The 26,359-nt window shown below is 42.0% G+C and overlaps 1 protein-coding gene across 2 annotated transcripts; it reads left to right on the plus strand.

Moving 5' to 3' along the window:
• Window positions 1–758: 758 nt before the first annotated feature.
• On the plus strand, window positions 759–16,468 carry b3galt2 (UDP-Gal:betaGlcNAc beta 1,3-galactosyltransferase, polypeptide 2). 2 transcript variants are annotated; one of them, XM_044044360.1, is made up of 3 exons: window positions 759–920; window positions 1,053–1,565; window positions 14,183–16,468. In XM_044044360.1, the coding sequence occupies exon 3, from the start codon at window positions 14,475–14,477 to the stop codon at window positions 15,792–15,794; it is 1,320 nt and encodes a 439-aa protein (XP_043900295.1). In that variant the 5' UTR covers window positions 759–920; window positions 1,053–1,565; window positions 14,183–14,474; the 3' UTR covers window positions 15,795–16,468. The 2 variants fall into 2 exon arrangements, with proteins under 2 accessions (XP_043900295.1, XP_043900294.1); XM_044044359.1 differs by having other exon boundaries at window positions 759–1,565.
• The last annotated feature ends 9,891 nt before the right edge of the window (window positions 16,469–26,359 follow it).

Below are 26,359 nucleotides of genomic sequence, written 5' to 3' on the forward strand. Positions count from 1 at the left end.
TACAAATCATGTCGTTGCCAACAGGATTCGGCACGCGTACTTCGTTTTGCGATATCTAGACGCCCTATGTCAGAGAGTAGACGGCGGAGAGGTGGATACCAGAAAGATAAATAGAGCTTTGCGCCAATGTACATGTCATTATGAAGCTCTCAGGACGTCCATGGAACTACTGTCCAATCACAGACAAGATTTACCAGTTGGTCACACGCTTGTGACGTCAGCTTCTCAGTGCCGTCATTCCTAAACGGTTGAATAACTGCCAGATATCGAAAGTGAAATTTATTTTGGTAAAAGGAGCAAATGACAAATGGGTCAGAATTGATTTTGACTTTAATTTCAGAACTCAATTTTTTTTTTATTTTGTTTCCAAAAGAAAATCATATATGGCCCTAATCACACAGGGAGTGACAAATAAAGTAACAGATCGAGCCATGGCATACAAACAATGTCACGTAGCTTTTGTTCATAAAGAACCAAGAGAGTGCGAATAAGATCCACCAGCAACACAACTCTCTAAAAGATAAGCACTGCAGCTTTAAGGAGACATAATGGTAAAACATAATGGTTAAGGTGGTGTAAGGCGTTAAAACGCGATAATGAATGTCCCTTAAGGAGCGCGGTGGTGGCAGGTTTATGAAACAATGTTGTATGTGGGTGTGTGGTGAAAGAGGGAAGAGGGATTTGTCCCCACCACCCAATCCAATCCAACCCAACCCAAGCCAGCAAACGCAGCGCGAGCGTCCAGGAGGGTCACGTGAGCTGCTCAGCTAAGAATGCAGTGACGTGTTGGAGTTCCGTCAGCGTAGAGGTGTCTGACAGCAGAGCCTGCCCGGACCAACAGCTGCTCTGCCCGGCTGCTGAGACTGGGTTCGGTCCGCGGCAGAGGAGGAAACAAAACAAGGAGCGGGCAGGAGGAGAAGGTAGTAGTGCTTTGTTCCCTCTCTCCGGGACCCTGGGAACATGCTTTTGCAGTAACATGGACTCATAGGTGGAGAGAAGATATTATTTTTTTCTTATTATTTGTATTATTTGTTTTGTTCACTGTGCTCCAGGCTTCGGAGCATCGTGAAGGAGCAGCCGCGCTCCCCGCTGCTCCTGCGCCGCCGCTCTCCTCCTCTCCTCGCATCCTTCCAGCGGTTCCAGCTCCGGGTAAAAGCGGACAGGATGCTGCGGGTGTTTTCTCTCACATTTACATCGAACGTCGGCTCCGGGAAGTGGCGTGAAGTCAGATAAGACGAGGAAACTACACTGAAGGATTGTTGTTTTTATTTAAAATTATTATTGACCAAGTATATAGTGAGGGGTAGAGGAGCATTGAGGAACGGGAGGAGAAGAAGTGGTGGAGGAGCAGAACCTGAAACCTGCACGTTGGTTGAGCCTGCGGGGATGAGGAGGACAAGCAGGGGACTTTGCTGCACATCCAAGATGTCCGTGTGATTAAGAAGACGCATGCAAGCCCGTGGAGGCGGTGATGGCGAGTGAAGGCACCGGGGTCCAGTCGCTGCTTCAGCCCACCACAGCCCCGTCAGCAGCAGCAGCAGCAGCAGCATGAAGGGGAGGAGGAGGTACACGGCTCTGCACGTCTCATCAGTCCTTCCACATCCTCATTATTCATTTAGCCTTCCCCGCCCTCCTCTCCAACCCATTACACCCAGCTCTTCCACCTCTGCCAGCCGCCTTGACTAGTATGCATGCAGCCATCCATCAGTTTCTCCATCTATTTCCTTCCTTTAGCAGCATCCGTCCTCTCCACTTGGCACTTTTCAGACCCCATAGTACTGCAGCTCCTCTCTCTCACCCCCCCCAATGATACAGAAAACCCCTGAGGCAGAAGTGCAAGGCAGACATACCCCTCAAGAAATTAAGAATACTTTAATTTAGCTATTACTTGACTCTCTATAGAGATGGATGTTGATGACAGATTTCATTTCTCCTTGCCCAGAGCGATGGAGTAGTTTTTTCCTCCTCTCTCTCCTATCAGTGACTCCATGTACTGGCTGTTCAATATAGTCCATTTTGTCTTAGTTTACATTGAATCAAGTTTAGGAATCACTTACGTGGACCTGTCAAGAGGCAAGGCCAGGAGGGGTTTTCATTGATTCGGTTCAATTAACAGGGCTTTTTATCCACTTCATCACGCACAGCTGCCTGAGCAGTTTGTCAGTGGAAGCTGTGTGCATGGTATAGGGATAGCTGTTAACTGCTGAGATGGACATTTAAGAAAGAAAAGAGAGAGTGAGGGGAAAATAAAAAAAATAAAAACAGCAGCTAAGCTCACCATCTGGGTGTTCACTCTGCCCACTAGACTATGAAACTTTAATAGGGTCTAATTTTCAAACCGCCTCATAATTTATTGCTGTGGCATCTGAACCGACGTCCTCGAGAAAGAGCCGATGCAAGGAGAATAGAGAATTCAGCTGGGCGTTATTAATGGAGCAAAACGGAAATACTGCTCGGATTGAAATCCAATGGTGAAAGTTTTTGTAAAGAGAACTCTCACTGAGGGTTAAAAAATTAAATAAAAAAAAAAAAGTCTGATTATATTTACTACAGTCGCTGAGTGGCTCAGAGCTGCCAGAGCTTTATTTCCCAGTTGTCTCTTGTTTTTTAAGTTGAGTATGGAGTCTGTTTAATGCTGTTGTTACTGCCTTTTTTTTAAAAGGACAAATACATCTAAATGTTTATAGTTATAGCCTGAATAGCACCTGCTTGTGTATTAAAGTACACAACAATTTAATTACTAGCTTTGAAGCTCAGACATAAGATATCTGCCACCGTGCCAGTAAAAAGTGGCGTAGGTTGCAACTAGAAGATGTTTAACGATAAAACTTTCCTCGTATTTGGATAATTGATTCAACAGACTTGTGTGTTTTGCCCCGCCAACTGTTCATATCACTGAAATAACCGAAGTAAAAAAAAAACAATAAAAGTGTCAAAACGACTTGGCTTGAACAAAACGTAGGATAAGATGAGATAAGATAATTCTTTATTCAAGACAAGTAGAAATAAGGTAAGGCGTATTAAACATTATTAAATATGTGGACAAAAACAATATGAAAACAAGATCATAATTGTTGTGATTGCACAGTTCTAACCATTAAATTATTTTCTGCATTGATTAGTGTACTTCCATATTCATTTCTGAATTAGCCAAGAGCAAAATACCTTTGCAGAGACATGGTTCCTGATATGTCTGCTTATGCACTGGCACCAGCAGAGAAGAGGAGAACGCCTTTATTGTAACCATGCACTTGTACAATGAGATTCAAATCTGTCAGGGGATAGTTTACTTTGTTGCACCAGGGTGAAGCCAAAACACGCTAGTTTTTTTTTTTTTATCTGAACCAGGGCAAATAAAACCAAACAGACTCTATGTTGTGTGATGGCGAGGGCTCAAGTGGCCTGACCCAGATCTGATCAGTGTGTCATGATGAAATGTGGAAGCAAAAAAAAGAAAGACAAATCCATCACCCAGTGACACTCAACTTTCCTGAATCACTTGTCAGGAAGGCAATCCTCCGTATCCCAGCGGCCCTATCCTAGTTGAGTCACTTATAGGATACACCAAACATTCTCATAAGGGGTCACTTTACTCCAGAAAAAAAAAACAAAAAAAAAACAAACATTATTATTCTCTTTTCCTAGCAGTATTTGTCAGTTTCACAAAGTTTGAGCTTGTGAAAATATTACACTTTTAAACCTCCTGTGCGTCACCAATGCACACAACAGCAGTGATCCTGAGATGTCATACGCTGCTTTCCTCTGTTCTGTAGTCTCCACCATTCTTTCTGATTTCTTTGTTCCTCGTTTTGAACTCTTTGATAATGTTTACTCGTTCGAGAGTGTGGTGCCATCTGAGACTACGCTGCTGCTATGTCATCAGCACAGACACTGTACTGACACTTTGCTTGTTGTTTATTTTTTTTTTATTTTACATGCATGTGTGTATTAACATAATTTATATTGAACACCTGAAATCGGAGAACGTGTGCAGTGACCATCAGAGTGTCAGGGAAACTGTATTATTTTGGACGGGCACGGTGGATTAGTGGTTAGCACTGGTACCTCACAGCAAGAAGGTGCCCTCAAAACATGTATGAATGTTCAGTTTAGCTGATGCTGCTGCTGTCAGATTGCTAGTAGCAGAGATCCACCTTGAGACTCCTGTGCTGATTTTCTGTTGAATTTTTTATTTATTTATTTCTTCTTTTGAGGAACCGTCTGTCTGTCTTTGCCATAACAAACTCTCTGGCTGCTCACACAGAGGTGGGGCTGAAGAGCACATACTTTGACTCTTATGAGGTAATTAATAGTAATTCCGTGGCAGATTTTATCACTAGTTTATAGGTTAATGTAAAACTATTCCTGGTTTTGTAGAATAAGGAGTAGTGCAGATAAACCGGGTTTGTGCCCAGGACGAACAGACTTCTTTTAAAAGTGTTTTCTCTGAACCTAGACTGGGACTGAATTCCTTGGACAGTTCTTTAAAAGACGAAATCAAAAGCAGATCATAAAAGTAGAAAGGAAATCCCCAAAACTCATTGCTGTCTTCAGTGTCTGTGAAGCTAGTTCAGATGTTTTCTTGCTAACATTTTCTTAACAGTAAGAAAATATGAATTACAGATTCTCTTTTCCTGTCCATTTTATCAGGGCTGGTTGCTTCAGTTGCTACACTTTCGCAAACTTGGATTGGCGTAGCAAATAGTTTTTGTTAACTAAACAGAACCGTCATTAATATTAGCTGTTCTTTTCCTGCTGAAACATGACAAAATGTCTGGCCCACTCTGAATCAAAGCACAACTTAATCTGCTGGATGATTGTGTTGAATATAGCCATTATTCCCGATTAACCGTATGCTACCTAGCAGTAGCATGCTTCTTAGCATGTGGGTGGTCTGGTGTCTTTGCAGCTAGGGAGGGACAGCCCTTCGTCCTTCGTCATCATAAATTTAGAGCACATATAACAGTAAACAAACGCCACAGTCTGGGAGGCTCAAACATTCAGTCAGGCCTGGTCTTATCATTACGTAGCAGACAAGCTAATAACAAGCAGACAGCTAATGCTACGTCAATGTCAACAACAAACAAGCTGCTAAACAGTGAACCACCACATCAAACTTGTGCCGCACAGGCTGAAATAAATAGCAGGAGAAACAGCAAACAGTCCATAAAGCTTGGATATTTCACAACGTTATAACCAAACAAGGCTAATTATTGATATTAGACTTATCATTACAAATGAGCTAACGTTAGCCCAAATCCTTCACCACAGAAGCATGTCATGCAGTGTGCTCATGCTACGGTCACCAACATATTCACATAAACAATAACAAGTATTTACCTATTGAGTAGAAAAGTGGCAGCGCGTTAGCTTCTCCAATGTTTGCCCTTGTTTTGTTGCGTGCTCGGTCTGATTCTTTCTTTTTACGGACATTTCCTCCATTTGTTTTCGGTGGCTTCTTTGTTTACCAGCAAATGGAGTTGTTTTTGAAGGTTGAATGGGTAGTTATGTGACAAAGGGGTTCTCCGCCATCGCATTTCCTTGAACAAATCTATCTGTCTTATAAAGTACTTTCACTGTAGTGTAGTGGCAGTTTTGGCAAACATGTCATTTTTGTGTCAACTGTCACTTTACATCGTGTGACAATATTTGTTTTAATATATTTGTGATTGAATTTTAAAATTGCAGTTTTAGTGATTTCATTATTTTTTAACATTTGTCATGTACTGTATCCTTCACAAAATGGGCTCTGTTGGCTGAAGTAGTGTTTGTGCGTTCTTCACATGGACGTTTCTTCGCGTTTTCCGTTATTCAGTGCTCAGTTATCTCGCGTTAGTAGCACAAAGCCTCTCTTGCTTCCTGTGTATAGTGCTGCTAAAGTGACAAACACAAACAGACTGGTGTGGATAGGCTTAGTCAGCATCATCTGAACTCAGACATTTGTTAAATACGATTCAGTTCATAAATGTTCTGCTTTGAATCCAGTTCAAATGAAGACATTGGGAACATGCGTTGGATAAAGGCAATTCATGATGACTGCATTACAGAGGTGTACTGCTGTCTTTTACGCTACAGCTTAAAAGAAACATGTGAGATAACGCTGACCGAATCAGATGGAGAGAGATTAAAGTTAGGGAGAGTGACAATGCCATCCCTCACCTCCACTACGCTTGTTTACTTGGCAGTCTTTGAAAGCTCTTTGCTGCAGTCAGATGGTAAAAAATCACGGCTCTATTATGGGATGCACCGGAATGGGGGCCAGAACCTACCTCCTGTGTCATTATGAAAATAGGTTAATAATTTATCCAATATTTGATTTTATCTGATTTTTTAGTATGTATTTGCCATTGAAGCTGTTTGAAAATTCTCCATCTCCCTTTAGATGCATTTAAATCAGATTTTAGAAGAGAGATAGAATGATAGTGCAAGATGGGGACAGTAATGATTGAAATTCCTGTATAAAAAGGATTTAACATACTTACTATCATCGTCATTATTCGCAAGACCTGAGACTTGGAACAGGCATCATTTGCTGTTGCACAGTGGACATGTTTGTTTGTTCTGTGTGTCACCCGTGAACACAGATGCAGTGAGCCCGAGATGTTCCTCTGTACTGTATTGTCTCCATGATTCTTTATGATCTATTTGTTCTCATTGATGGCTCTTTGTTAATGTTTCCTCAATGGATAACATTGTTGCTATGCCATCAACACAGCTTACCAGGCAAGACAAAGTGCCTACTTTGAAAGATGGGTCTGGCTCTGACAGCCCATCTGTTATTTAGTTTCTAATTTATTTTACACCGATGTGTGTATTAACATAATTTACACAGCACATCTGAAATCCCAGAGAAAGCATGCAGTGACCGTCAGCGTGTCAGGGTAAGGAAACTCAGTGAAGCTTATATAAACCCCATTTCCTTCCAGCTGATGGTGCTGCTGTCAGATTGTTACAAGCAGAGATCCACCTTGAGAATCCTGTTCTGATACTTGCTGATTCTTGAGCTGGTATTTTTAAATGTATTTATATATTATATTTTAAGTTTCAAATACACTGTAATTGTACAATTGTATAATAAGTGCAATATACATATACATATATATATATATATATATATATATACATATACATGTGTGTATATGTTTATACTACTAAAAATCAAGTCCTTACTGTATATATTCTGGAAACTGTCTATAACTTACATTCTTTTTTTTTTACTTTTAACGTTATAGTTGTATTGTTGATATCTATAGTGTACTTTCTTGGAAATGCATGTTTATTATTTATTATCTTTACTGTCTTTGCTGCTGTGACAATATACATTTCCACACTGCGGGACTTGTCTTGCCATAACGAAATCTCTGGTTCACTTTTGTTGTGTTGTTGAGTCACTCGTGAGAACACATACTTTGACTCATATAAAGCCACTCATTGCCAAAATAGTTGAAGAGTAATTCAGAAATCGATTCATCGAATGATCATTGCAGCCCTAGATCATGTAAAACTATTCCTGGTTTTGTAAAATGTTGAGGAGCAGTGCGGCTGAAGTGGGTTTGTGCTCAGGATGATGAGGGATTAAGATGAGACTCCAGCAGCACTGAGGGGAGAGGCATGGACTCACAAATAGCATTCAAGTGTTTGCTCTGAACCTGAGCCTCGGACTGAATTCCTGAGACGATTCTTTAAAAGACAAAATAAAAAGCAGATCACAAAAGTACATTTGAAATCCCCAAACCTCGTCTCTCTGTAAACCAAACTAGTTCAGATGTTTAAAGGAAAGTGGAGTTCGCACAGAGAGCATGTGAAGTAAAAGCTGCTTCTAAAGAAAAAAAAAATGGTGTTGCTTAAGACTTTGTTTGTTTTTTGGCTCACAAAAATGCTGTCAGTGAAGACTTGAGAGTCAGGGCAGAGTCTCAAATTAAATAGAAACAAAGCAGTGGGCGTTCTTCTTGCTCTGTACTGGCCCCTTTCATTGGTGTTAACAACAGTGTTCTCACCACACAGATGTTGGAGAGTCCTCCTCCAGGGTTTGTTGGAGAGTTAAGGCTAATTTGCAGCGCAAACAGCCTGCTTTTCATTCAGATGTCAAGCAGACGTTATTATAAGAAACTGATAACCTCTATGGCAATAGGGGAACAGAATTGGGGTCCTAGAGCAGTACTAGGTTAGGATTAGGGCCAAGAAATGGACCGAGGTTAAGATTATGGACCAGGATAAGACTGGGCCAAGAAATAAGGGCTGACATTAGGGTTCTTGGATTGAGAACGGGCTGGACACGGTTGCAAAGTCTGCTTTTTATAGCCAATTTGTTGTTAGTAATTCTGTCTGGAAGCTGAGAGTGGCCATGGTTGCTTCTATATATTTTTTTTTTCATTCCGTTATCTTGAGATCACGGAGTAATCATCTCGTTATCACGATTATGAGATAAATTAATGTGCTGTGTCAGGATTACAAGGCTCATTTTCTGGTGATAATGATAAATGAATACCTTATCTCGGAATAACAAAACTTGTTTGTCCATCTATCTGGCTGTCTCTCGATAACACGCAATGCAATTTCTGGGGGCTTTTGTCTTAAGTGTAGTTGTGTATTTGGGCTCCCTCTAACAAAAATGCCCATTTTGTTGAGTGAGCTCATGCTTGTCCCATTTAACTCTGATGCCTCGCCTTGGTTGGTGTGTTGGTATTCTCCAAGGAAAGGCAGAGTCACTACTGCTAACAAAGACTGGAAACAGACACTGTATTAAAAACCAAGGTGAACTTTTTAAGGTGTGTGATTTCGTCACAATCCTAACCAGTTTTGGTGAATTTGTTTTGTCTTGTATTTACTAGGGTTGTGTTTTCATCCTTGTTGGGTTTCATTTTATTTATTTTCACCTCTTGTCATGTCACTTCCTGGTCTTTGTCTGCTTTCCCGCCTTTTAGATTACCTGCCCCGCCCTAATTAGTTTAACCTGTGTCTTGTTGTCTCGCCCCTCCCAGTCTGTATATATACTCACCCTTTCCCCTCAGATCTGATTTGCTACTTCTGGTGTGCTCCCTGTGTCCTGTTCCCCTGTGGTTTTGGTCTCTGAAAGTCTTTTTTACATGATCCCTGTGACCTTTGCTCTGCTTTGCTATCATTACTTGAGATTGCCTTGTTTTTACTTGCACTTAGCTGAGATGGCCAGTTAAATGTCCAGTATGTGTGTTCTGTTTAGTATAAAAGGGCTTTTAGTTTTATTTAAATACATGCATCCACATTGAAGTATGCACAAATCCACAACAATTAGGACAATATTGGTCCCAGATTGAATCTAGTGTCCCCAGGTTCACACTGAAATACTACATAAGGAGTCAGATTTTTGCAGATGCAATACATTAAAGTCTGTTGTGTATTTGGGTACTGCAGTGAAAGCAAACTGAGTCAATGAGACAATGTGAAAAGTTGTATCCGTGTTTATGAAGCACTAGTCTTGATACTCTGTCAGTAAATGTTCTTTAAGGAACATTTCTTTCAAGGAACACCTAAAGGTGAAGGATGACTGAGACACATTAACTGATTAGCTTTGTGTAACTATTTCAGTTTATGCTGCCAATGAGCATATGTTTTGAGAATCTGCCATAAATCAGTCACGTTTCAGGCATCTTTTCTGAAATGTGAGCATTTGCTGTCTTCCCTCGTCTTTTAAGGATGAATATCTTGTGGGTTTATGTTACTCGGCACAGAAATATCTGAAGAGGATGTTTGGTTGGGAAAAAAAAATATGTATGTATGAGTTACAACCATTTTAATCACAGAAGTAGTCATGGGCATATTAATCTCTAATGAAAGTGTTGGTTCTGAGTCAGCTAACCCACAATTTCTTTGATGAAGTTCTCCACACATCAAGGAATTTGGTTTTAGCAACTCTGAGCTGTTATTTCTTTACCTTGATGAAAACCATGAGCCTCAACACTTCTTAGCTCGGAATGCTAACTATTGTTTTACTGTTTTCTGTAATACTACTATTGTTATTAGAATGATTACATTATCCGTGGTCATTATCTCGTCCTACAATTTTCAGCCAACTTCAACAATTCGCACATCAGAACATTCGACTCGATCTCGCAACTATTCCTCTAATTATTTGCACAGCCTAAATATAGCTTTAACCCAGTCCTCAACAAGGCAATCAGAGATGCCAGACTTCACCCCATTCACGCAAGAAGCCTCTGGCGGCCTCTGCTGGTCAAATTGGCAAGTGCGGCAACACAAACAAACAGACAGACACACAGAACCACCAAAAACAATACTAGGATGAATCTGTGGGGTGAAGTAAAAATGAGGTTCTACCTCATAAGGGCTTTGGTCTCCATGAGGATTACAGGTCAGTGTTTATGCCAGAACAGGTCCTAAAGAGTTAACCAATACAAAGACACAAACTTGTTTTTATGTTAGTGAGAGCACCTCATTGACATTATACATTCCCTAGCACCTTACCCTAAGCTAAGTGCCTAACCCTAATCTAAACCCAATTCCTGTGGTATACTTCCGTGCACATACCCTGGACCCTGGTATACTCACACGCCAGGGTCTTGTAGTATCCCACTTCACCAATGGGTGGCAGTACAAAGAAGAAAGGAAGGAAGGACGCCTTGGACACGTCTGATTAGAAAGGCCCGTTGGGCAGGGGAGTCAGGGCGTCAGCCAGTTAGAGGGTCGCCAGGTTGTGGCTTGGATCCTATCCTACTTCTGTTGTCGAAATATTTTTTCTGCTTGGTGAGCGAGGCTTATTCTCAACCTACCAGTGGGGTGGAAGTGCAGTTTTGCACATGCACTGTCCTCATGCACCCAACGCACTCTTTACGTGTGGTTCCAAAATCTGGGCTGCACACTCAGCCTGCGCGTTACGTGTTGATGACACAAGTGTAACTCTAAAACCAGTTCTTAACCCTGAAAAAGCCCTTTAAAATTGTGGGACCCAGACAAAATGTCCTCACATGGTCAAAATGTCCTCCTCAAAGATGGGTTTGTAATTTTTGGACCTCACAAAGATGTGCCTACAAGTACACACTTACACACATTTTGTTCAAGTTCAAAATGATGAAAATGATGTGGTGACTGGATGACGACTGTCACTTTCAAGCAATGTTGCCTCACATATTCAGTCAGCCTAGTTTCAGAAAGGCACAATTTCACCTCTAACATCAGTGAACAGACTCTGTGAACAGCTTCACTCATAGAACCTGTATTTTTCCTCAGGAAAAAAAAATAATGCTGAATGAAGGTCATATTCTTATCGACATCACCAAAAGTGTTTTTGCTTGCATTACACACTTTGTGGAAGCATTTACAGGCAAGACCGTTTATGTAGGCGTGGAATCACAGGAAGTACTTGTGGAGACTGGTATACCTTGCTGTGAGGTCTTGTTTTTTTTTCTCCTTCACGTTGACAGAGACAACCCTATAATGTATGCCTGAAATTTCACTGCTGTGTCACTCTCCCAGCCTTTGTTGTAATTATTGACCGCTGCAGAATTGCTGGGGCTTTAATTAGTGCTAGTGTGACTAATTGTCTTGCATGGAAGTGACATTGATGGGAGGCAAGAAAATGAATTAATGAGGAGAGGCAGATTAAATGGAACAGCTGAAAAGTAAAAATTGATGCCTGGTGTAGCAGTCGAGATGACATTTACATCGCAAACAAAAAAAATAAAGTCATTCATGGTTGCCTACACACAAATGTGTGGGTGGGTGGGTTGGCTGTGTGTGGGTATCCATTATATGTGTACATATATGTATATAAATATGTGTTTGTGTGCCTGTGTGCTCTTCATCAGAGCTCACATGTAACCGGATGTTCATTTAGTTGACAGAAGAAATGTCTCAAGCTCTGGATATGCTTCGATGTAAAGTATGTTAACCTTTAAAACAAAGCCGGCCCTGGCCTCTCTCATTCTCCTGTAATTGCTTGCGCTGGGCTAGCTCACTCGGCTGAAAAGGTTATCGTGTTCCTTGACAGTTGTCGTGGCGAACGAGCAAACATATAGCAGGAAATTAAAATGGGAAGTTTAGGGAATCTGCCCCCACGCTGAGCTGATAATGTAGCATTTGGACAAAAGTGTCCAGTTGCTTCATATCTTTAAAATGATCAAAAAAGCAAACACAAGCCAAACCTAAATTAATACACCCACTAAGGATGGATGGATGGATTCAATAATTGCACTGCTGCTACATTAATATTCACTGGAGTGCAGCACAACCTGCAAGTTTCTGCTGGCATATTCTGTTTTCTCTAGTGTGTTGTGTGTTGTGCCAGTTAGCCCTGCACAGCAGTGATGATGTTGGTATCTTGTGTGAACATAATTATGTGTCTATGCACACAAGTGATTATGTGTGCAGTGTGTGCTTTCTGTGTATATCATTAAGTCTGCTCTACATTAGATTCAGGGTTATTGTGTGTTCCTCTGAGCACAAAAAAATGATTATGTGTGCAGTATTTGGTGTGCATATGATTATGCACACTGCACGGTAAAAAAAAGAAAATTGTGCTTGTGTAAACTGATTATTTGCCGTGGTCATTTAAAGAATCAATGGCTGTATACAGGATTGCCTTTGTTGCCCTTCCTTGGTACACAATTCCCCGCGGACAATGGATGCGGTCTTATGTGTACATATGTGTGCATTTGCATGGATACATTTGGGTGCTGTTCATTGACCTCAATGTTCTGTGTTTAGATAGATTAGATAAGACAGCAAAGATATACATATATATATTTGGTCTTTCTGCTGCCCCTTCTCTAGGGATCGCTACAGATGATCCGCATATTTCATTTGGCTGAGATTTTTAGGAGGAGGGTTGCATTCGGCACAAGGAGTGCACTAGGAGTGTTGCTGGGGTTAATTTAGAGTGTCCATTTAACAATGAGCAAAGGGGATTGTGCACCTTGGTCAGGGGTACCCCCAGCCCTTGCCCTGGCGGGGACTCAAATCGGCAACTCTTTTGGTCACAATCCAAGTTCTCTTTCCGCTTTGCCATGGGCTGCCCAATAGACAGCAAAAAAATAAATACAATTATTCATATCATTCAAATTAACAAAGCAAGCCTTTGACAGTGTATTGTGGTTTGCCATTAAGTGTAAGGATGGATTGGTGTATAAACGTGTGGGATCCTGTATGTGTGGTGATATTTATTCCTGTTTATGTTTGAAGATGTAGCATCCTGGGTGGCCAAAGCTTGACAACAGGGAGCAGAGATAAGCTGAGGGTGCAAGGAGAATAGTAGGTTGGAGCCTGTTGTCTTTAGAGGCTGGTGCATTCCACAGAACCTGGACCCTGAAAACTCATTCTGGCAGATTCATCTCCTCCCTCGCTTTCCACGCGTGGTGGGGGGCTGATGACACTCGCTCACCCAAGCAGCTCTGTGAAGTGTTAGCCGGCACCACATTGAGCGGACCTGCAATTTATAAATCTGCCCTCGGCATTAAGCTGAATAATGGCATGCAAGAGGCAGTCACCGGTGTGCCAGCACCAGCTCACAAAGAACTGTCTGTGCTCACTATTTTTTTTTTTTTTTAGATGTTCTCAACAGTGAGATGAGTTCATGATGGTCTCAAATGTAACCTTTTTCTGTCATTGTGTAAAGCAAATAGAAAATGTGATCATAGAGAGTATGTTGTGTTTTGTACTGTATCTCAGCAACACATCTGGATGTGCCTGTTTTTGCAATCACACAGATGCACTGTGTACACAGAATGCTTTGCAGCAGCTGTATTCCCCTCTGTCACTGACATGCCTGCAACAGTGTTTTCATAATTCCCCATTTTATTTGCCCTGGAAGCCTTATCCCAACAGCTTGCTGTGTTCTACAACCCTGTCCTATCAAAGATGCTTCGATGCTATCATATTGTTTCAGCCTCTCCCTTTCAAAATGTTTAGTCTATTTACCAAAAGTACCATTTATCAAAGTGTGTACTGCTTCCACAGAAAGCTGTAATTGGGGCTTTTGTATCTGACAGAAATGAATTCTGATTTATTCTGTGTGTTCCATAACCAACCATAAATAAAACGATTATGAAACGAAACGTCAGTGCTTCCCACAAGTAGGATAAAATACCCATCTGCAACTGAGACAATTGACACATGGCTCCATGCCAGTGGATAGGAGGTGTTTTTGGACCACTGCCACTGCTGATTTATCTTTCTTTTTCCCACTTTTCAGATCAGAGAGCGCAAACACAGAGGAGGTGACCCTTGTCATATCCTGAAGGAGACAAGACATAGAGCAAGACCCCCGTGTTTGTCTACAGTGCCAGTGCCTTCCTAACTCCACCGGCTTCGAATTCCACTGGTGGCCTGTGACATTCCCTTCTCCACCAGGCGACTCACTCCATCCCATCTGCCAGCTCAGACCCTCTGACTGTTGGCAACCACATGTTTGAAGTGACTGTATATGACTGCCGCCGCCGCCCATTCTTGAGCAGCAGCAATTTCTTGCGATCCCAATCTGCACCATGCAGTGGAGACGGCGGCACTGCTGTCCCATCAAGATGACCTGGACCATTAAGCGTTCACTTTTTCGGACCCATGTGGCAGGCCTCCTCTCACTGGCTCTGCTCTTTACCTTTGTTTTATTTTTCAGTCATCAGGACTGGCTGCCAGGACGCAGTGGACCCCGGGAAAACCCACTGACCTACACCATTAGGGGATTTCGCAGCCCCAAGGGAGAAGCTAACCAAAGTAGCTCCCTGAGGAGCCTGTGGAAGGAAGCAGGATATGCAGGGCCAAAGCCTTTTCTCAACCTCAGCTCTCTGCTGGCAGATGGGATGGCAGGAGAGGCCGGAGGAGGTGGAGGAGGAACCAGGATGGGTGTAATGGGGCTCGGGGACTCCATGAGCGCTAACAACAGTTTACAGAAGGAAATGGGTGTTGGAGGGAGGCTCAGTGCTCAACCTTACCGATACATCCTGAACGAACCCTTCAAGTGCAAGGACGCCACGCCTTTCCTCATACTCCTCATCGCCGCAGAACCCGGCCAGGCAACTGCCCGCAACGCCATCCGTCAGACATGGGGGAATGAGAGTGTAGCAATGGGCTTGGGATTTGTCCGTATCTTCCTGCTTGGAAAAGGAAAGAGCTCTGACGCCTACCTTCAGAGCAGCATTGAGGAAGAGAGCCGTGTTTACCATGACATCATTCAACAGGACTACCAGGACACTTACTACAACCTGACTGTCAAAACCCTGATGGGCATGAACTGGGTGGCCACCTATTGCCCACATGCCTCCTATGTGATGAAGACAGACAGCGACATGTTTGTCAACACCGAGTATCTCATCCAAAAGCTACTGAAGCCTGAGCTGCCACCTAAGCAAAGATACTTCACTGGCTACCTGATGAGGGGTTATGCACCAAACAGAAACAAGGACAGCAAGTGGTACATGCCGCCGGAGCTGTACCCAAGCGAGCGCTACCCAACATTCTGCTCAGGCACGGGGTATGTGTTCTCAGGGGACTTGCCCGAGCTGATCTACCAGGCCTCTCTTAGCATACGCAGGCTGCATTTGGAGGATGTTTACGTGGGGATCTGCTTGGCAAAGCTGCGCATCGACCCGGCACCCCCTCCCAATGAGTTCCTCTTCAACCACTGGCGGGTTTCGTACTCCAGTTGTAAGTACAGCCACCTGATCACGTCGCATCAGTTCCTCCCAAATGAACTCATCAAGTACTGGAACCACTTGCAGAGCAACAAGCAAAACGCCTGCATCAATGTGATCAAGGACAAGAACGGCAGGTACAGACACCGAAAGTTTCACGGGGAGAGACCTCCGTGATACGTCCTGTGACAAACACCCACTTCAAAAAAAGAAAAAAGGGAAATAGGCACACTCTAACTGCAGCCATTGGAGGGCATGTTGAACTCGAAGCACTATACACTATATGGGAAAAAGCACATTGTTTTTGGTATTGTGTACAGTTGATGATCCAAACTATTTTTTTAATTTGAGAAAAAAATGATTATTAATTATTGTAAAAGTGGTGAGCTGTTTCTGAGGGGAGGCCATGTCTGTGTTCATGATTATTCAGGTGCCAACAGAAAGGTGATTATTTATACTACAGTTTATGTGTAGCTTCTCCTCTACCAAAGGGTAGTACAGTATGTCACACTACAAATCTTAGAAAATGAAAAACAAAACACACGATCGTGTTTACACAGACAAAGGGAAATGTATGTGTATTATGTCAAAAGTTACACTACCTAAATATGAATGAAAGTATCTTTGACATTGACCAGTTATGCTGCCCTGTTTTCCTGTGTTTACTTCACACGACACTAAGGTTTATCTGTCATGTACTGTATTTTATTTTGAAGAAAATCGACACAAAAATCACCCAGAATCACATCAAGAGATGACTGAGATTGTATTTTTTAAAGCTTTACATTGAGTATGACTGCACTTGAGCAAATGTGCAATGAATCAATTAACAATTAAATGTATTGAAGTCATTTTTTCGTTGGAAACTGTGTGTGTGTGTTTCTCTCTGGGATCCTTCATTCAGGGTTCACACAGTGACATGGTGGTCAATATTTGCTGCCTCACAGCAAGCAGGTCAGCGGTTTGAATCCCAGTTCCTTGCTCAGGTTTCTTCCCACAGTTCATAGGCATGTAGATTGCGATTAGGTGAAGTGGAGACTCTAAATGGCGACTGTAAGTGTGACAGGTCATTTGTCTCTGTGATGGACTGGTGATTTGTCCAGGGTGTAGGATACGCATGCAGATCATTCATGAAAGAATGCATGAAAATGAATAAAGTTGTTTTTAATTTAAAGTTATCTTTATCATTAATTTTAATGAAGTGATTACACATTTTATTAGAATGTAATTGATCATGAGTCAGAAAACAAAATGGTTTTAATTGCATCCATAGGGCTTCAACTAACAATTACTGTCATAATTGATTCATCTGTCAATTATTTTGTAATTGTTTGGTCCATAAAGCAATTGAGAAGCTGAAAAATCAGAAAATCCACTATAAAATTAAATTGATTTATAGGTGCAGCCCTAATATTAAGTCTAACAATAACGCCATAACCTCGCTGCTTAGCCTGTAATACTCAACCAGTAATTGTTACAGTGAGACTTGCTAATTAAATTCAGTAATGTATTCAACTAACTATTTTGTTTTATTAAATGACAAACTGGTTGTTAGCTTGGTAACATTTGCCAATTAAAAATAATTTAAAGCATTTCTGAATAAAATCTTATCAATGTGGGAGGATTATAATAACAAAAATAAACATCATTAAAATGTTGATACATTCGATCCAAACAATCACTGGTTTACAGGCTATCAAAATACCTACACATACAACATAAATTATACACTGTAGTTCTGATACAGTAGAAAATGTTCTGCAGAAAAACACACAAATTAAACATTGAAGAACCCCTGAATGCAAGCATATGTCACCAGACTGAAGTGTATTTTCAAATTGTGTGTGTGTGTGTGTGTGTGTGTGCATATTTACTGTGTCTCTTTGTGTGACTCAGGGTGGAGAAAGCCAATAAATAAATATACACTCCAGTGCCCGGGGCCACCAACAAAAAGGGCATATAATTGGGTGATGACTTGAAATAGCCTATATCAGATTACGGTAATTTAATTAAACTAATGGAGAGCTTGGGCTCCTGCACATTTTCTTCTCTTTTCTTTTCCACAGGCCTCACTTCAATCTGTCAGTCTCATTTTTAATCACCTTTACGTCTGAGTGAGTCTGTTTGGGGAGCTGTAAAATGAAGAAACCTCACACAATGGTATATTTTAAGCCGCTAATCACCGAGTAGCGGAGTCTTAAGGGAGGAGGACTGGTGAAGACAGCGGAGGACGAGAATATCGAGATGCTCATCGCAGATAAACTGCACAGTGGCGAGGAAGTATTTGACGCTGAAGCCACAAGCAAAGAGACAACAGCTTTATTTATTACTTCTTATGCACTTGTGCTTACAGCGCAACGGTTATCACAACAGTTTTAAATTTCACGGCAGATAGTGCTCATTTTCTATATTTATCACTGTTGTACCTCACGCGTACTGTATGGGGATATGTACACTTGTCAGCTGAAGTGAGAAATGCATAAACAGCATGTGTGTGTGTTTTGTATTCCTCGTACACCTGTGGAAGTAAGTAAGAGATGTAAGTATATATCATATATGTCTCTATACTCTCCCAGTGACATGGTCTTCAGCATCTCTCGGGATTTGCAGACATAATCTTTTTTATTTAAATGTCAGAGGCTTCAACGGCAGACATCTCTGTAGCATTTTGTACATGCACTGTTGTTTCCTTGGAGCAAGGTGTGACAGTCCAGAACTTGTACATTTATTTTCAGTAATGCTCTCTCACAGGCACAAGTGATGTCTATATTGGAAAAAGAGTAGCATGTACCTTACAAATTTAGGTACAAATTTATTCGAACACAGAAAAAAGAAAACATACAGCAATGAAAACGCGGTACAAAAGTAAAGGCCCCGTTTTAGCCACAGCAGTGGTGAAGGTCATAAGCAAATTGTGTGATTATAGTATGAGTTTGTAGGTGCTGGTGTAATCACATCCACACTAAAACAAACCCTTGCAGTTGCCACTTTCGAAAAACAAGGAAATCCACTTCCATTCTCAAGGCCACTCTTGCATATGGTGCAATTCACTAAATACTGAACCGGTGCCTGCGCGGTATTCATCACCCTCCATTAGTAATGATTAAAGTCATGACTCAAAGCAGAAAAGGATACTGGGAACACGGCTGGGCATCATTCATGCATTTCCTATGCAATCAGAGAACCAGACTGCTAGCATCCGGCTGCATTCAGCCCTTAAGCAAATAATGAAAATGAAGGAGGGCACGCAAGGGAATGAGGAGGGGGAGCAAGGTGAGGGTGAAACTGAGACAGAGATGGACTGTTCTGCTTCTGGTGAGGAAGGAAGAGGCTTGTTGGATGAAGTGTAGGAAACAGAGGCATGAAGTCAGGTGGCTGTGCAAGTAAAAGAGAAAAGGATGAGGAGGAAACTAGAACGAAGGGGGGTAGTGATGAATGAAGGGGTAAGGAGCAGTGACTGATCAGTATTGAAAACCTGTGCTCCTGTAAACGCCGTACAAAAAGGCTAACGGTGGAAACGGATTGAGATGTCTGCCATGATGGAGTGGAGGCTGTGGCCGTCAGCCTTCACATCACAGCTACAGTTCCACAGAAACCAGGAAACATCTACTGTCTCTGCTGCTCGTGTTTTTCTTTCTCTCCCTCTCTCTCTGGCCTCGCATCAAATAACCGGCCAATTACAACGTAAAATGATTTAATAAATAGTTTAATGAACAGCAGGTTGAGTATGACGGACTCTTCCTGTGCAGGGCAAATCTGTCTGACACCACAGGGCATCCAGTCAATTACACTGCGTGCCTAAGCTGTTGGACAGGACGGGTTTAAAGAAAGAAAGAAAGAAAGAAAGAAACCAGGAAAGAGAAAATACACTTGAGAAGGAGACAAATCTCTTGACCTTTCTGTAACAGCCAGGCCTGGTACCTGAGTAATATCTCTCTGTGGACAAGACTGATGAATCCTAATGGAAGTTTTAGGAGAAGAATAAATGAATTTGACAAAGAGAAACGATCAACGTCCCAGCTGAGCACCCATTAGCTCGCACCCACGGCAGAGAAAATCAACATTTTAACAATGATGATTGCTGTGCCTTACAACCCCATAATATTAAGGGGTGTGATTTTGTGTAGATCATATTAAGCTATTTTTTTTGTTAGTAACACATGCGTAACACAATGCTCTTAAGGTGTATTTATTTATTTAATCATTTCTACCTTGGAAATGTCTGATTAACGTATTCAAAATCATTTCCACTGCGACAGAAACTGCCATTAAATCAATAATATTACATATTATGCACAAATGCAATACAAACGGTTTACCTCTGCCAACCTCTACGCATTTCTGCATAGCAGATACACAATTTACAAACTACATGAAAAGGGAATGGCTTTGAGTTCATCTGTTTACGTGCATCAGTGGAGCAGCTCACAGGCTACATGGTCTATGGATCTAACTTAAAGCAAATTTAGCAACTTTAGCCTGCTGGGAAAAGATGACTTTGACCAATCGTTGCACTCGTTACCAACCCGGCATCAAACAAAAGCGTAGAGCCGGAGAGACGCTAAATGGCAAGTGACAAAATTGATTTTATCCCTCTCGGCCCGCGGTGAGTTTGAGAATGTGAAATTCTGCAGTGGCAGACCTGTCAAATTTAACGTTAATGACATGACTGTTTAAAGAAATGTAAGATCGCCCTTTATTAGTCCCGCTGTGAGGAAATGTACAGTTATGCGAGAAAGTAGCGAGAGCTGCTGCAACAGGCTGCCACACTGTGGGGAGTTGATAGAAAATGGGATCATTTTTTGGGGGTGCGTGTGCGCACTGCGCCGCCTCCATATGTAAGAACAATAACATTGACAATCAATCCCCGGTGAGACTTAGAGTCTTAACAACACTCCTCTGGAAAATTGGCAGCCAGCATCCAGAAAATCCAGGGAACCACCTGGCACACATCTGAACCCATGGTGCAGACTTTGAGGTGTTTTCAAAGTGGTCTGGATGATCGAAGCGTCCCTTCTCGCAACGTTATCACCATAGGAGAGAGTGCTTGATTAGTCTGACTGGCATTCACTCCATGCCACAGCCTTTTCCTCTTCATAATCTCGTGACATAGTGTACCTAAGATTGGCGCCAAAGAAAGGAACGAAGGTACAGGCACTGGTGGAATACCAACGAGCGCTGGAGTGATACAATATTTCCCCAAATCTTCAACAAAAGTCAACTGATTGGTGGGAAGGCAAGGACATAGAATTTACTAATCGAGTAAGACTGACTCATCATCAACACTGAGCGAACTACCGTTTTCCATGGACGAGACTGGGACCAGAAAACTCCGTCTTGCTAATAAGATTTCAGCAAATTAACCAAAGCTCCGGGAATAAAGTCTGAGTCTGCTTACATCTTTTCTTATCTTCTGGTTGAAAACCAAGTTTTTTAAACTCTCCTGTACCCAATTTCACAGAGAATATGCCGCTTTTTTAGTTCACTGGGACGCATACGCTGCTGCTGCTGCCGCCTTGTTAAGTCTTGGTAAGTTTCCTTGGTTAAACCCGGACAATGAATTTCAAACACTGAATTCACAAAATTACACGTTTTTAACTTTGAGCACGAGGTGTAGATTGAAAATTATAAAGTGTGTCTACTTGAGAGCAGCAGTGGATAATTACCACATGATGACAGGAGATGACAAAGCGACAATAAAAAACATTATATATTATAAATATCCGCCTACTACGTGCCTGGGAGCAAAGTGTCCACTTGGCATCAACTTCCTCTCCTCTTAACAACTGTACATTTTAAGTAGTCTCAAATGCAGACCCTCGTTTGGTTGATATGACGAATAGAGACGAAACTTAAAGTTCAATTCTATTTTCAAACCCACATATGCACGTATACCTCTTCAAAGTCCCCTAAAATCATTTCAACAGAATACAGGCGACATCTTCTGTGTCCCATCAGCTCAGGCAGAGCTCCATAATGCTATCAGACAGCTGGCAGATTCCAGTCAGTACTCAAGGACTCTGGTGACGCTGGTGACGGTGCCAACATTGAGCCAAAAATCTATTTATATAATGTAATTTGACAGTGACGCTACACAAAAAGGGCTAGTGCTGGACATGCAACCTGCCAAACAAATCCAACCCTGTTAGGCCTTTGAAAGGCCCTCTGAAGACATGTGCACCATGTGCATGGTCACTGCTGTGTGTGGATATGGCAACTCTGGCCGTACAAATAAGGGAAGCTGGCCGTTGTTTGCGGAGGCTGCCAGGGCTCACGAGGAGGACGTCTATCACGCAAGGCGCAGGACGAGAAGTTTCCTCCAGAGTTGTGCATTCATGTGAATTTTAAAGAGGCGATCTCGAAGGCTGTCGTTAACTTTTAAAGGTGACATCGAATGCTTGTATCGCACATATATGTTAGTTATGAAGGTCTATTTACATATATTAACTTGCTTTCATGGTTAAAAACCTCCTAGTCGCTGCAAACGAGCCGATCAAAATATCTCCTCACTGACGCTCTCGTCAGTGAGGAGAACGTGGACTGTGTTGTGATTGGCCAGCCAACGAGCGCTTTCCCACTGTCCTGTGATTGGCCAGGTACCTGGAAGTGACATAATAGATAGGCCAGCTCTCAGATACACAGCTCCCCCTCTGGCACGGTGGATGCTCTGCATCTCAGCAGGTACAACGAGAGTAGTTCTTCTTCTTCTTCTGCGGTTGAATGTTAGCAACCGGATGTGCCCGGACTAGTGCCCGCACCAGGAGGCGCTACGGTGGTGAGAGGAGTGGTGAGGATTACTGATGAAAACATCAACATACGGAAGTGCCGATCCGCTTCGCAGAGCCCAGGAAAACAATAAAACCCTATTTTCTCAGCAGTGGCTGAATTATTTGTTCTGAAACTTTAGGGTTTCATAAACGAGTTAATGACGCAGATACACACACAAGCGCAGCGTTAATTGGAGCTTCCGGTCTATGTCGCCTTTAACTATGTGTCAAACAATCGAGGCAACAAATAAAAGTACTTATAAAAGTACAAAAATACTGCTTTACATAGGGGGAAAAAATGTAATGCTCAGTTTAGTTTATTGCAGGTTGTGATGGCTGCCATCCTGGGTTTAGTCCATAGGTCCTCATTGACTCAACCTGATAAACATGTGTTGCAACTTTAGTACATCTACATGTACTGTACTTGAAACCAGTCGCCTGATGGTCTGTTCTTAGCCCATCCCATTCCAGTTTTTGCACACATTTTTTACTTTTGCAATTTCAATAGGGTCTGATGATCACAAATCTGACAATAATAACAAAAGGAGGTAATCTGCAAAAATACAACGGTACTAATAAACCAACAACTAAATACCAACACAGACATTTTATGATGAAAGAAGTCTTACTTACAGCCAAACAAAACAAACAAACAAACAAAAAAAAGAATGTCTTCACCAAACAAGACCTTTTTTCCTGCATTTTGGACTGTGTTGCTGTCTATATTGGGAGAAGAAAGAGCTGCACGCGACAAGCTGCACACTTTCAACATCCCAGCGAGGTGAAGTTGTTCAATCACTGTGCCCTGCTGTTCACAGACTTGACGCCATGTGTGGCATAATATCCGAGCTTGGGTTGCTCATAATACGGCGGGAGACAAAAGCCAGTCATTGTGTCTCCGCTTTATTAAAATCTCTGGTTGAGGATCTGCTTCTGTGGCCTGTTTCATTAAACTGGATTTGCTGTTACCACCCAGTGAGTGCAAGTGTCTCCAAAGTAACACAGCACTGACATCTTTCAGACGGCCACTCAAAATATGTATTATTAAAAGTCGACATACATTGTTAGAGTTCTGAACGGACTGAACAGCATCACCGAAGAGTTGATTGTTGAGTTTTAGTTTGTTAGAACACTCTGCATGGACAGATGCACTCATTTCATATGTGACAGATGACCCGAGGCAATCTATTATTCTTTATCTCCATCTCTGAAATGCACTTTCTCTGTAGTTAGGCAGTCATTGCCAGTGGAGTGACAAAGGGAGACATTTTTAGAGACGGTGTCGCGGAGCAGCCAATAGGAGCGCCCTCACTCGCGTAACTTCCCTGTGACAGGGGCAGAATTTGCAGATGCTGTCGTGTGAACAGAGATGAGAGGAGGTGTGGGAGATCAGATCACATTATGCTAAAAGCTTATTATGGAATCAGTGATCAATACTTCCAAAAGAAAAAAAACCTGCATACTTTACCAAGTTTGCTGACTTACTTCTGGTTCAAGTCTGGTTCATTTTGGCATACGTACTGCTCGTTACCATAACTCCTAGATACACTAGATACAAGTGTATATGTATATGTATATATATATATACACATATATATGTATATATATATATATATATATATATATGTGTGTGTATATATATGTATGTATGTGTATATATATATATATATATATATATGTGTATACATATAACGTTATCTTGGAAAAAGAGGGCAGAAGCACTCTTTTTTGACACTTCTACAGCCATAAAATCAAAATAAATCCATGATGGGCATAAGAGCGTTAATTAAATTAGCATGTGAACACATACATTAAGGCTAGAAATCAGCACTTCAACACACAGTGTGTCTGTTCTGCTGCCAGCATGTCCATGTGAGCCCCATAAGTTTTATATTAAAGCTGACAATATGGATCCCAAGCGGGTTTGTCTGTAGTTTCCATGGTGGGGGCCAGGTTACTGAACCTACATGGGACCTGCAGAATTTGTCCCCCACTTAGTAGCCAGGTAACCAGGAGAAAGGATATTAAGTGGGCTTGAGGTGGGCAAACACATATGGGACAACCATGGACAAACCCATGGGAACACATGGGACTCACATTGTCAGGCCGAATATAATCCTTCTGGGGCCCACATGGACATATTGGCTGTGAGAGTCTCATATTCGAAACAGCGACATAAGATTAGATTGATGATGTTTCCATTAACAAGATAAAACAATGGTTTGTATAAAATCCCGACAGAGGAACAAGAGTAACAACTACTACACATTTTTGTGATGGAGGAGACTCTGTTCAAGCATGGCTTCCAAGTGTGTACATGTAGATATAAATGGTGTCCTGGACTATGTTTAAATTGGGTTTAAAAACTCAGTGTACTGAGTTATATAGACAAACAATACTGGTTTGTCTATGCTGTGTCCTTAAGGATTGTTTACTGTATGAAGAATGTCGCCGTTAATGTCTGGAATGAGCGATTCACAAGTGGTTATTGTGCGGACACTAAATGCACTTGCAAAGAAGAGCCCTCATAAAAAATGCTGATACTAATTTAATTATTATTCTCGTCAGCTTCATCAAGAAAAGGAGCATTCGCTCTGAGTTAACGACTTTCTCATGACAGAATTTCCTTCACAAGCCAGTTTTAACAATTCTAGACAGGAAAAATTTAAACTAAGATACACCCTTGGCAGGGAGACGTCACAGCAGCAGCCACACTGATGGACAGGAAATCTCTGGCAGCCCGACACAGTGAAGAACCACCTCAGCAATGAGGGATTCACACCACAGATGGTAGCAGCAGCAAAAATGTACACCTTTAACAAGACCACACAAGCTTTTTTTTTTTTTATCTCTGAGCTTATAAAAGCATCTTAAAAAAACGTAGTGGCCATGTCATTACATAAATAGAATCAAGGACTCTTAAGAAATACATTAATCTACACAAACCAGCGAGGCAGGTAGTAATTATGTCTCTCTGCTTATGCGTGTCCACAGTCTCCCAGCCGGCGAAGCTTCTCCACCTCTGCTCCGCGTCTGCGGGGTTCGTGTTTCGGCGTCGTGTTTATCCTGGCACTGAGATGACAAACGAGAACAAAATCGCAGGCCCGCAGTGCATTATCAGGGTTATTGGGTTATATTTCGCTAGAATTCAATATAAGCCTGACAAAAAAAAGCTGTTTCTGGAGACTCTCAGAGGTGACATCCAACAAAGTGGAAAACAGAACTCCAGATTCATAATGATCCCTCGCTAAGTGCCTGAGGCAAATGACTTGTGATGCAGGTTTGGTATCTTTGGCACGATACTCATTTTAATTAGGAGACTCTGAACCATTTTCACCGTGGCACTGGGGGAATAAAAATATTAGCAGTTTCTAAACTCCTTGCCTCAGACTCAATATGTGATAAAAATTAATGTGACAAAAATGTCAGCAGGCCTCTAAAAAACTTGCCAAATCCAAAGCCAGTCTTTGAGACGATCTGGCAGAGGTGGGGTTCAGGCGGGGGCGTCAGAACATGGTATGTTCCACAATTGATGATCACTTGTGCAATGGGCTTTGAGTCGTGACCCTTTTCCACCGTGGTCCCAGCTCGCCTTAAACCTAACCTACGTTAAACCAGCTCGGTTTAGGTTGTTTTTTTACTACAAAAATAGTACCTACACAAGGTGGGCGGAGTCATCACTGCGCGGCTGCTGCATGAAACTGCAGTGACTTTGTTTTACACACGACAGACACACACACACACACACAAACGAGTGACTAGTGACTTGTAAAGCAGTTGTTTACTGAATCTTTAGAATCAGTAAATTAAAACTATTGTTCTGCTTGCCAGTCGCACTTCCCTGGTAAATGTTGGTAAACATTCTTTTAGGATAGTCAAGTCTTTTTAACTTCGGCATTCTTCGGCGTGATTCTTGTGTCGGACGTCTCTTCCTGTGACGGCACTATGACCAATCAGTGGCCGGCAGTCTGATGA

The sequence above is a fragment of the Solea senegalensis genome, linkage group LG14, assembly GCF_019176455.1.
Source record: "Solea senegalensis isolate Sse05_10M linkage group LG14, IFAPA_SoseM_1, whole genome shotgun sequence".
Taxonomy (NCBI): domain Eukaryota; kingdom Metazoa; phylum Chordata; class Actinopteri; order Pleuronectiformes; family Soleidae; genus Solea; species Solea senegalensis.

Coding starts and splice junctions, on each gene's coding strand:
- b3galt2 (XM_044044359.1), top strand. CDS start 14,475: ATGCAGTGGAGACGGCGGCACTGCTGTCCCATCAAGATGACCTGGACC.